This window comes from Rutidosis leptorrhynchoides, chromosome 8 (genome assembly GCF_046630445.1).
Source record: "Rutidosis leptorrhynchoides isolate AG116_Rl617_1_P2 chromosome 8, CSIRO_AGI_Rlap_v1, whole genome shotgun sequence".
Classification (NCBI taxonomy): domain Eukaryota; kingdom Viridiplantae; phylum Streptophyta; class Magnoliopsida; order Asterales; family Asteraceae; genus Rutidosis; species Rutidosis leptorrhynchoides.
The window spans coordinates 24,699,487-24,712,843 of NC_092340.1; the positions used below are offsets into that span (position 1 = coordinate 24,699,487).

Below are 13,357 nucleotides of genomic sequence, written 5' to 3' on the forward strand. Positions count from 1 at the left end.
AGTAGAAGAGCCAGAACCCCGCGACACTATAGGTTTAAATGTATACCATGGTGCGAAAGTGTTGAAGCGGCGAAATAACGCCGCAGTACGATACAATGGTAGACATCCACAGGTAGAGAGAAACCAGGAACAAGGTAATGTAGGAGGGGGGCAAGAAATACATAGGTTTATAGCTTCTCAGGAATACGAAAATGCTAGACAGAGAGCATTTGAAGATTGGCAAGTTCATCAGAACCAGATCATAGCACATTGCCAACATATAGGTAGAAACTATATTCCTACACCGAAACCCGTCTTCCCTCCTTGGTCGATAGAGATGCAGCCACCATATCCTACGTATGACCCTGCCGAGGCATTCTATAGCACTTATGGTTATGCGTGGAACCCCTATTGGTACCAATATCATCCTTAGTTTACTTATTTTATTTTTTTTATTATTTTGTAATTTGTAATTATTGATACATTTAATATTTTTGTTTATATTGTAATCATTTTTATAATTTCTAACTTTTATTCTTAGATTTTAATAATTTTTGAATGTGGGGTAATAAACCAAACTTCAAAAATATGTATATATGTTTGCAGTTTATCTTATGTACACAACAGGGTAAAACAACGCGTTTTCAAAGACTGGCATTAAGTTCAGCAAAAGCAAGTAATTTTGACGACAATGATGCAACATGTATGTGAAATAACAACAAGACGGAATGAACAAATGACGTGCACCATTTATCATTCAGCAAACAAACGCCAATATATTTGGAAACTTTGGTAAAAATTTAATCATTTTCACACAAATCACCCTCAATAATTTAAATTGTTACTGATTTCTTGCAAATGAGGGCATTGCAAGATCTTAAGTGTGGGAAGGGGTTAAATTCTTTCGGATTTTAAAAATTTTTATATTAAACACTTGGTTACCATTAAAAATACTAGTAAAGCAGTAGTTGTATTAGAATCTAGTGCTCTCTGATAGAAAAGAACAGCCCTAGTCTTATATACTGACTACCCAATTCTAGTAAAATTTTTCAAAATTTTCAATTAAATGAATTCAAAATCATGTTTATACATATTTATGAACGATAAAACTAGGTTTTAACACCGAAATTATTGTTACCTCAGAAAGGACATAAATTGAGAAACAAACTAAAATGTTAAAATTCATTTAAAATGGAATAGAGGACGATAAAAAGAAAAATAAAAAGCCAAGTGTGGGAAAATTTACCAAGTTATCTTAAACATATGTCACATATATCTGTAACAAATAACTGAAAATACTTTTGCTTTGGACTAAACTAAACTGTTTTACCCAATGAAAGAAAAGAAGAGATGGATCTACACGATGAATCAATTCCATCATTAAAAGGAAGTAAAGTCTTCCGAAAAAGACACGCGCTTCTTGATTTAGGTCATGAAGTTGTCGTTCAGACCAGCTGTAGGTTGACGAAAAATCTAGAAAAGTCATCACTAAAATCAGCAGGAAATCCACGGACCTCAGCATTAAACAGGGTCGCCAAGTGGTCAGATTTATCCTAACCATGAGAAGGATTTATCTCGTACAATGGGGGGGCACTATGCAAATTAGCTGGATAAGACTAATGAATCAGATCCCCAGAAAGGATAATCTCCTTAAAGATTAAAAATCAGCTTTTAAGCCTGATATTACTCAATCCTTGAGATTGACCTTAAAGATTGAGAATTACAAACTCATGGAATTCAATGATATCTAAACTCGAGCTTGAACGAGAAAATATTTTGATCAAAAATACAAACCGATTTGTTTTCTGAAAACCCTATTTTCAATGCGTTCATTACCATTGAACGTAAAATCCTAGGAATTCACCTGGAATTCATTAGGTCACCTGAACCAAATCGGGTGTCAACCGTAAGAACGGTGGTTGCATAGCATGGTCAAAGACAGGACCTTGTGCCAGACCGACAAATTATAAGGGTGAGCTTTACTATTGCTTCTACCAAGGATAGTAATTGCGTCCGACACGTTATAGACCATAATCAAAAGCATGTCACGGGACATTGCCTTAACAGTTGCTTGTTCAACGCTTTCCTTTACAACCGGACGGTAGTTTGCCGAAAGGTAATATACGGAACAAGTAAACTGGACGTGTTGCTTTCCTAATACAAGGTTAGCAAGTGGGTGACACAAAACCGCAAGTTTTGAGCTAAAATTTTCAAATCTGAAACCCACCAAACCCACAAAAATATTTTGCAAACACCGGTAAAGGGTTATTCCGGAAAACTTATCTAGGGTAAAAACTAGATTTAATTTTCAAAAGATCAAATGTTTTCATAAAGATCCAATTTCCTTAATGGATCTAAATTTTTATAGTCATGTGGGACTGTAAACCATATCGTTACTACCATTGTTTATACCGCCGTATAGAAATCACTGATGTACAAAGTGTGAAGAATAAAAAAGTGATTCTAGTATTTCAAGACGATATTGCTTGAGGACAAGCAACGCTCAAGTGTGGGAATATTTGATAATGCTAAAAACGAACATATATTTCATAGCATTATTCCTCAAGAAAGACAAGCTTTTAGTTGCAATTGTTCTATTTACAAGTGATATTCGTTTAAATAATAAAAGGTGAAGACAAAAGACAGATTCGACGATTTGAAGACGCAAACGACCAAAAAGCTCAAAAGAACAAAAGACAATCAAAAAGGTTCCAATTATTGATAAGAAACGTCTCGAAATCACAAGAGTACAAGATTCAAAACGCAAAGTACAAGATATTAAATTATACGCGAGGACGTTCGAAAATCCGGAACCGGGACTAGAGTCAACTCTTAACGCTCGACGCAACGGACTAAAAATTACAAGTTAACTATGTATATAAATATAATATAATATATAATTAATTATATTAATTATATATATATTATATATATATATTTAAAACTGTCGGCAGCCAGAAACTCCAAGGGAGTAAATTGAAAATACCTCTCCGCGACTCGCGGAGTTTGAAGGGCTTTTTGCCGCGAGTCGCGGAGCCCCAAATATCATTCCTGGCTATAAATCAACCCGAATTCTGATCAAAATCAACATCATTTTTTTCTCTTCTCTTCATACGAAGTAATATATTTATATTTATAATTTATATTTTAATTTTAATTATAATTCTAATAATAAGGGTATGTTAGCGAATGTTGTAAGGGTGTAAGTCGAAATTCTGTCCGTGTAACGCTACGCTATTTTTAATCATTGTAAGTTATGTTCAACCTTTTTATATTAATGTCTCGTAGCTAAGTTATTATTATGCTTGTTTAAAACGAAGTAATCATGATGTTGGGCTAATTACTAAAATTGGGTAATTGGGCTTTGTACCATAATTGGGGTTTGGACAAAAGAACGACACTTGTGGAAACTAGACTATGGGCTATTAATGGGCTTTATATTTGTTTAACTAAATGAAAGTTTGTTAATGTTAATATAAAGATTTACAATTGGGCGTCCCTATAAATTACCATATACACTCGATCGGACACGATGGGCGGGGTATTTATATGTACGAATAATCGTTCATTTAACCGGACACGGGAATGGATTAATAGCCACTAGAATAATTAAAACAGGGGTGAAATTACATTCAAGGGTAATTGGTGTAATTGTTAACAAAGTAGTAAAACCTTGGTTTACACGCAGTCGATAACCTGGTGTATTCATTAAACAAAGTATTAAAACCTTGTTACAATTCGAATCCCCAATTAGTTGGAATATTTATCTTCGGGTATAATAATAATTTGACAAGGACACTTGCAATTTATATTTATGACTGATGGACTGTTATGGACAAAAACCAGACGGACATATTGAATAATCCAGGACAAAGGACAATTAACCCATGGGCATAAAACTAAAATCAACACGTCAAACATCATGATTACGGAAGTTTAAATAAGCATAATTCTTTTATAACATATTTTATTTCCTTTATTTTATATTTAATTGCACTTCTAATTATCGCACTTTTATTTATTGTTATTTTATTTTATCGCACTTTTAATTATCGTACTTTTTAATTATCGCAATTTAATTTTTATCGCATTTTTATTATTCGCAATTTCATTATCGTTATTTACTTTACGCTTTAATTTAAAGTCTTGTATTTATTTTATATTTTACATTAGGTTTTAACTGCGACTAAAGTTTTAAAATCGACAAACCGGTCATTAAACGGTAAAAACCCCCCTTTATAATAATAATATTACTTATATATATATTTGTATTTTTATAAAAGTAAACTAATATAGCGTTGAGCTTTGCTTAAAGATCTCCCTGTGGAACGAACCGGACTTACTAAAAACTACACTACTGTACGATTAGGTACACTGCCTATAAGTGTTGTAGCAAGGTTTAAGTATATCCATTCTATAAATAAATAAATATCTTGTGTAAAATTGTATCGTATTTAATAGTATTTCCTGCTAAAATTAATAACTATTTTATATACACCTCGCGAAACATCAATTACATTCAAGGGAAATTGGTGTAATTGTTAATAAATTATTAAAACCTTGGGTTACACGCAGTCGATAACCTGGTGTAATCATTAACAATGTATTAAAACCTTTTTACAGTTTAAGTCCCCAATTAGTTGGAATATTTGACTTCAGGTATAAGGTTAATTTGGCGAAGACCCTCGTACTTTATAATTATGACCGATGGACTATTATGGACAAAACGAGATGGACATATCAAATAATCCAGGACAAAGGACAATTAACCCAGGGTAATAAATTAAAATCAAAATGTCAAACATCATGAGTACGGAAGTTTAAATAAGCATAATATATTTTATTTTATATTTCCTCGTACTTTTATTTATTGTCATTTTAATTATTGTTATTTATTTTATCGTTATTTAAATATCATCATTTACTTTACGTTTGACTTAAAATATAAAATCGACAAACCGGTCATTAAACGGTAAATCTCCCTTTTATAATAATAATAATTGTAATAAATATATTTTGTACAAATATAGTTATATAAATATATAGTGTAAAATAAGCCAGCTCCCCGTGGAACGAACCGGACTTACTAAAAACTATACTACTCTACGATTAGGTACACTGCCTATAGTGTTGTAGCAGAGTTTAGGTATATCCCATTTGTAAATAGATAATTAAAACTTGTGTAATTCGTACCGTATTCCGTATTAAAAATAATAGTATTTCGTACCCCTCCGCTTTAACATCAAGTTTTTGGCGCCGCTGCCGGGGACATGCGAAATGCCATATTTTTAACCTATATTTGTAAAAATATAATAATATATAAGTCCTTTTTGAAAAAAAAATAAAAATAAAAATATATATATTTCGTACAGCATAGTAACATTCATATTTTGTAAGGTGCAATTTCAGTTTTACACAAGCAATTTCGGATTTGAACCTGCAATTTCAGAATTTACACATGCAATTTCGGATTTCAACAGGCAATTTCAGATTTTAAACATGCAATTTCAGATTTTAAACATGCAATTCCAGTTTTAAACACGCAATTTCAGATTTTTAACACGCAATTTCGGTTTTTGAACACGCAATTTCAGTTTTGAACATGCAATTTCGAATTTTACACACGCAATTTCGATTCTGAACACGCAATTTCGGATTTTCAACACGCAATTTCGGTTTTGAACATGCAATTCCAAATTTTAACATAAAAAAAAATTCTAAAAAAAAAATTTAAAATCGAAAAAAAAATATCACTTTCTTTTAAAATTTTCTCTAAAGTTTTAGACGCTACATTTTTTTTTAGTTTTTCGACTTTAGCTTTTCGTCAAGTTATTATATTTTTGTACAAACAATTAAATTAATAGACGCCAATTTTCTGGTTCGTAGTAATAGTTGGATTTGTTAGTGGCGAGTTGCGGATTTCCGATTTAAAGGGTCCTGGCTACCTGCTACATCTATTGGCTATTCGAAATGTGGGCAAAAGCAGAAAAGTCTATTAATTTGATAACTTATATAATTTTTAGTTTTGTAACTAATAGAATAATTAGTAAATGCGCTACATTGTAGCTAAAATTTGGTAATAAACTTATTATGAAAAATCTCGAAAATATTTTGAAAACATTTTCTGACATACGAAATCAATTACATCAATACTCTCAAACGGGTAGTGATAAAAATTCATTCGGTCAAACTTGGATCACGAATGACAAAACAATAACTGTTTGTGAAATCTGTGGAGATTATCACTCAACATGGGAATGTTATTATTACGTTCCTATGGAAAATTATGCACCCATAGAACCTGAATGGAATGATTATGAAGAATACAATTCAAATTGGGATTATTCCCAAGAATACATCCAAACTCAACAACCAGAGGACGAGGAAAATTATGTGTCTGAAAATTTATTAGATTATATGAAAATCAAACTCGAAGAATTTGACGCTCAAAATGAACAAATGAGAGAGTTTGCAAATTGGCAAACTGAAACTCTATCAGACTACACACCTGTTGATCTGAGGAGTCGTGTGCAAGAAAATCTCATATCATCGAATTTTGATGAATTCGAGAGCTCCGAAATCACCAATTATCCCGATGATACTTTTTATTCAGTTTTACCAATTTCATAACATATCGACACATTAGCCTCTACCGACGAAATCATCAATCCATCAATGGATGAAGAAGAAATAAGGGTGGCAAATTGGTACTCTTGGGAAAACGATAACATTAAAAATTTTACCCCGAGACCAAAGTGGTGGGACCGATAAGGACCGTTAAAGAAGAAGAATTTGCTTCGATCCCGAAATTCACCATCCCACAACCTTCCAACCCAATATTCTCAATAGACGAGTCATATACCGAAGATGAACTACGAGCTGTAATAGATAATGACACCTTGGATCTTACCCAATTGGGTAATAGAGGTGAAAACTTTGATCCCGAGAATGAACGGAAGGAAATTTTAGGAATTGTCCACCCTATAGAAATATGTATGTCGGTGTATATCGATCCATTTGACCAAGAACCAGAAAAGAGACATATCCATTTACTAAAAGCTACACTTAAAAAAGAATTAAGTAGTGACGATCGGGTGAGTCTAAATTTTAAACCCATTGATATATTATACACCACCCGAGATGTAAATAACTGGCTCACTATTTTAATTCGTGGAACTTATTCTACCGACTTCACATGTCGTCAGCTAAGTGTGGGGAAGTCTAACCCCATTTAACGTTAAATTTGGTGTTCGGGTTAGTGCATAACTCGTTAATAAAAATGCATGATAAATTAGGGTAGAAGACGCATTTTCAAAGATTAGCAAACAGTTCGAAAAAGCAACCGTTTTTGAAGAAAAAAATGTGTGATACGATGAGGCGCGTCATCTATCATTCGACGAGCTTTGTAATTACAAACTAGGTATTCTTAATCACTTTTCTACACTAATTACCCTTATGAATTTATAATTATAAGTCTGATTTTATGCAAATGAGGGCATTGCATGATCTCAAGTGTGGGGAAGGGTTATAAATTCTCTCAGGTTTATACTTTGTTTATTATCTAAATTTTATGAAAAATTTGAAAAATTTTCAACTAAATGAATTCAAAATCATGTTTATACATATTTATGAACAATAAAACCAGGTGTTAATACCGAAATTATTGTTACCTCGGAAAGGACATAAATTGAGAAACAACCTAAAACGCTTGAATTTATTTATTAAAAATAAAATGACGCATGAAAAAAGCCAAGTGTGGGGAGAATGTACCAAGTTATTCAATTAAAAACTATCTATCACATGTTTCTGTAAAGTTATTGCAGGTGCTTTTGTTTTGGACGATATTTATCAGTTTTACCCAATATAGTATAATAAAGATGAAAGAAAGATGGATCTACACGATGAATCAATTCCATCATTAAAAGGAAGTAACGTCTTTCGAAAAAGACACGCGCTTCTTGATTTAGGTCAGGAAGTTGTCGTCCAGACCAGCTGTAGGTTGACGAAAATTCTAGAAAAGTCATCTCTATAATCACCAGAAAATCCACGGACCTCAGCATCAAACAGGGTCGCCAAGTGGTCAGACTTATCCTAACCATGAGAGGATCTGTCTCGTAAAATGGAGAGGGCGCCGTGCAAATTAGCTTGATAAGACTAATGAATCAGACCCCAGAAAGGATAATCTCCTTAAAGATTAAAAATCAGTTTTTAAGCCTGATGTTACTCAATCATTGAGATTGACCTTAAAGATTGAGAGTTACAAACTCATGGAATTCGATGATATCTAAACTCGAGCTTGAACGAGAAAATATTTTGATCAAAAATTAAAACCGATTTGTTTTCTGAAAACCTATTTTCAATGCGTTCATTACCGTTGAACGTAAAATCCTGAGAATTCATCGGAATTCATTAGGTCACCTGAACCAAATCGGGTGTCAACCGTAAGAACGGTGGTTGCATAGCATGGTCGAAGACAGGACCTTGTGCCAGATCGAAAAACTATAGGGTGATCTTTACTATTTCTCTGACAAAGGATAGTAATTGCATCCGACACGTTGTGGACCATGAACAAAAGCATGTCATTAGACATTGCCTTAACAGTTGCTTGTTCATCGCTTTCCTTTACAACCGGACGGTAGTTTACCAAAAGGTAATATACGGAGCAAGTAAACTGGATATGTGCTTTCCTAATACAAGGTTAGCAAGTGGGTGACACAAAATCACAAGTTTTGAGCTAAAATTTTAAAATCTGAAACCCACAAAACCCACAAAAATACTTTGCAACACCGGTGAAGGGTTATTCCGTAAAACTTATCTAGGGTAAAAACTAGAATGAATTTTCAAAAGATCAAATGTTTTCATAAAGATTCAATTTCCTTAAAGGATCTAAATTTTCATAGTCATGTGGGACTGTACACCACATCGTTACTATCATTGTTCATACCGCAGTATCAAAATCACTAATGTATAAAGTGTGAGAATAAAAAAATGATTAGAATGAAGTGTGATTTTATTTCAAGTTATGTATTGCTTGAGGACAAGCAACGTTCAAGTGTGAGGATATTTGATATTGCTCCAAACGAACATATATTTAGTCGCAATTTCGGTCCTTATGTTATGATTTTATATGTATTCGAGTAGTTTTCGGGTTGTAATTGGTAAAAATGTCTAAAGCGTCGAATTAAATGTTATTATGGATTATCAACAAAGTAATGCTCAAAATGAAGACAAAACGAAGATTTCCTATGAGCAACAAAAGACCAAAAACATCGCACCTCAAGACTACAAGTCAAAACGATCGAAATCACCAAATCTGCGCGCCTGCACGAGAAAAATCATAACTAAATCATACTGATTCGAAAAAAGGTGAATCCAAAGCCCAGACGTTTGTAACTCAGAAAACTACAATGGATTTGAATGCCTACTAAAAATTCAGACCAGATCAGTGCTCTATGACTCATACATCACGAATTATTAAACAAATAATAAAATAAAATGGTTGGTTGTATGGAATATGACACTCACAATAAAATATATTAAATAAAGTTAGGACATGCCACTTTCGGTGTTACTTTTGTTTCAAAAAAATATAAAAAGTTTCGTCAATGTTGGTGATAGAGATTAAGAAGGGAGTATTATATATGTATTACATTTTGGTTAGTATGTGGAGAGGGAAGAACGGAAAGACTGATACTACTGTCTCACATCTCACACAACCAATGAAATTTTCTACCAGTCGAAGACAATACAAGTGAAGAAATGAAAAGAACAAGATTTTAAAGCTACAAAGAAGACATGTCAAGGTACAAGTTACACTCCGAAAGACACAATTCAACGAAGCATAAAGGTTTAAAGAACGAAGAGTGTATAAGTGACGCAACACAAGTTACAAGCCTATGAAGCATATGTATATATATATATCTTAATATATATATATATATATATATATATATATATATATATATATATATATATATAATAAAAAATAAAATAAATATAAATAATAAACAATAACGTCGACAAGCTAGCAAACAAAGCAATGTGAGCTGTCCCAAGCGGCCATGCGATCGCATGGCCAGGAAGAAGAAATCCCATGCGATCGCATGAGCCCAAAAAGCTGGCCAAGTTCTATAAATAGCAACGAATTCGACGAGTAAATGTACACATAATTCAATCTCTCTTCTCTCTGTATAATATATATATATATATATATATATATATATATATATATATATATATATATATATATATATATATATATATATATATATATATATATATAGATATATATATATATATATAATATAGTTTAGTTTTATAATATAATTTATATATATATATATATATATATATATATATATATATATATAATATAGTTTAGCTTTATATTAGTTAGTTTGGGTTATGTAACGGTTATTTTACGGGTTTTAAAGTCGGAACTCTGTCCCTGTAACACTACGCGATTAATAATCACTGTAAGCTAAATTCTCCTTTTTTAATTATGTCTCGTAACTAAGTTATTATTATGCTTATTTGAGCACAAGTAATCGTGATGTTGGACTAAATATTAAGACGGAGTTATTGGGCTTTGGACCATAATTGGGGTTTGGACAAAAGACCGACACTTGTGGTAATTGGACTATGGGCTATTAATGGGCTTTATATTAACTAAATGATATCTCGTTAAGTTAATATAGAGATTTACAATTTGACGTATTTATAAGTAGCCACATACGTTCGATCAGGTACGATGGGCGGGATATTTATAAATACTAATAATTGTTCAATTGACCGGACACGAGGATGGATTAATAGTCAATGGACTCATTAAAACAGGGGTGGATTACATTCAAGGGAAATTGGTGTAATTGTTAATAAAATATTAAAACCTTGGGTTACACGCAGTCGATAACCTGGTGTAATCATTAACAATGTATTAAAACCTTATTACAGTTTAAGTCCCCAATTAGTTGGAATATTCGGGTATAAGGTTTATTTGGCGAAGACCCTCGTACTTTATAATTATGACCGCTGGACTATTATGGACAAAACCAGATGGACATATCAAATAATCCAGGACAAAGGACAATTAACCCATGGTAATAATAAATTAAAATCAAAACGTCAAACATCATGAGTACGGAAGTTTAAATAAGCATAATATATTTTATTTTATATTTCCTCGTACTTTTATTTATTGTCATTTTATTTATTGTTATTTATTTTATCGTTATTTAAATATCATCATTTACTTTACGCTTGACTTAAAATATAAAATCGACAAACCGGTCATTAAACGGTAAATCCCCTTTTATATTATAATAATAATAATAATTGTAATAAATATATTTTGTACAAATATAGTTATATAAAAATATAGTGTAAAATAAGCCAGCTCCATTTGTAAATAGATAATTAAAACTTGTGTAATTCGTACCGTATTCCGTATTAAAAATAATAGTATTTCGTACCCCTCCGCTTTAACATCGTATAGCATACTAATAAACATGTAACTATTGATATATTAAAATATAAATTAACGTTTTAGTGTCCGCTTGATTAAATTATAGAACTTCGCTCGTCGGTTTTACCTGTGTGTATGCTTTTTTCCAGCACTTCTATTGCAAGAATGGAAAGGCTTATCTCTTCAGTAAGGTGTAAGTTTTCCTTCATTCATACCAATAAATAAATAGATTACAATAAACTGAATCAGTAAGCAAAAAGCGGTAGCTGAAGGGGTAAATGATCAGAATATTGTAAATAAAAATTGGTTATACTGTGCTTTACAGTGTTCCCTTAGATCATTTCCCATAAAACCGTTTTTACTGAGATAATTTTTAAGGTTATGATGTGTTTTCATATGTTTATTAGTTTCCTTGCATGTTTTACAGTGTAAATGTGACCGTTGGAGTCAAGGAAGATCGAATGCTGCTGACGGGGATACACACAGTTGCTGACATCATGTGCGGAAAATGTGGAACAATTGTTGGATGGACTTATGTAAGATAAGTTGTATAAAATTTAAGATTAATAATCTGTACACAATTACACATAACACACTTCCTTTGTGTATCACTGATCCATGACTTTCAGGTAACTGTACCTAATGCGACACAAAAATATAAGGAAGGGAAATCAATCCTTGAACGGTCAGTACCTAAATATTACTACTTTTTGTTAACGAAAAATTTGAAACTGAATGAATTGAGTTATGCAGGTTTAAGCTTTTTGGTCCCGATGGAAGCAATGATTCGGGTAGTGATGAAACACATATTGGTGAAAATGATCAGGATAATGTTTAAAGTACAAAATCAGCCCACATCTTTTGTCCATTGTTAAAAGTTCATAAGACAGAGTCATCTTATATATGTGCTCTGAATGTGTCAAATTAAATAGGATTGTTGTATGTGTGCTAAAGCTACATGCCTACATGTAACTACTTATTTTATGGTATTTGAGTACTATTTATCTCTCAAAATATGAACAAAAAAAAAACTTTAATATTGTGTTGTTTTATAGGGAAAATGGTATGCTATCTAATTATCTGTTTTGAAAATGTTGTTTTTAAGTTTTTTATACTTACTACCAACTGTTATAACTGGATACAAAGAGTATGTTGATAGTCATAAGTTTCTTGATGATTTAACCATCATTTTATAACTTACAAATCAAACAAATGAAAACATAACTACTTTTATATCTACTTTATTTGTGTAATATTATAGGACAATGATAAGTTTTCCGATTCTTTGTTATTAACATTTTGTAAAACAATTTAAAAGTAGATGTATTTAGGAGCTTTATAGATGAAACTAGTTATTCATCTTGATTTTTGGATTACTAGAATATCATTCAAATTTTCGGATTAGTTCGGGTCAAATTAGCCCCATTTGGATAATGGGGTAATTAAACAGCAGTTGTAAAAAAATGGATTGTTGTTATTATATGTAAGAAGGATATAGTTGACATCATTGTTAATCCGTTAGACTGCGTATATTTGAGAAAAAAAATCGCATAGGAGAACCTAATAAAAAGAAAGAAAGATATAGTTGACATTATGGGTGCGTTTGATAAAAGTGAATGACTCATCGCTGAATGGTTCAGAATCTGAATGATTCAAAACCTCTGAATAAAATTTGTTCTGAATGGAAATAAGGTGTTTGATAATCATTTTGAATGAACGATATTAATTGACTAAAATTACCTTAATAACGTGTTACATGAAAAAAAAAATTCAATATTAATGTTGGTTAAGTGTTTTAGCTATGATTTGAGATGAATATCACTAAAAATTTATGTTTTTAATTGTTAAGACTTAAGAGAGTGTTTTAGCTCTAAATGGTTCAACACTGAATTCTGAACCATTCAGCATCATATG

General features: G+C 31.8%; 1 protein-coding gene across 1 annotated transcript in view; it reads left to right on the forward strand.

The window, feature by feature from the left end:
- LOC139862470 (protein yippee-like) overlaps positions 1–12,281 on the forward strand; it is a 119,977-nt gene extending 107,696 nt beyond the window's left edge. The window contains exons 2-5 of the mRNA XM_071851080.1: positions 11,593–11,636; positions 11,871–11,979; positions 12,073–12,128; positions 12,197–12,281. Coding sequence (XP_071707181.1) covers positions 11,593–11,636; positions 11,871–11,979; positions 12,073–12,128; positions 12,197–12,281 — 294 coding nt within the window. The remainder of the gene's footprint in view (positions 1–11,592; positions 11,637–11,870; positions 11,980–12,072; positions 12,129–12,196) is intronic.
- Positions 12,282–13,357: the final 1,076 nt, after the last annotated feature.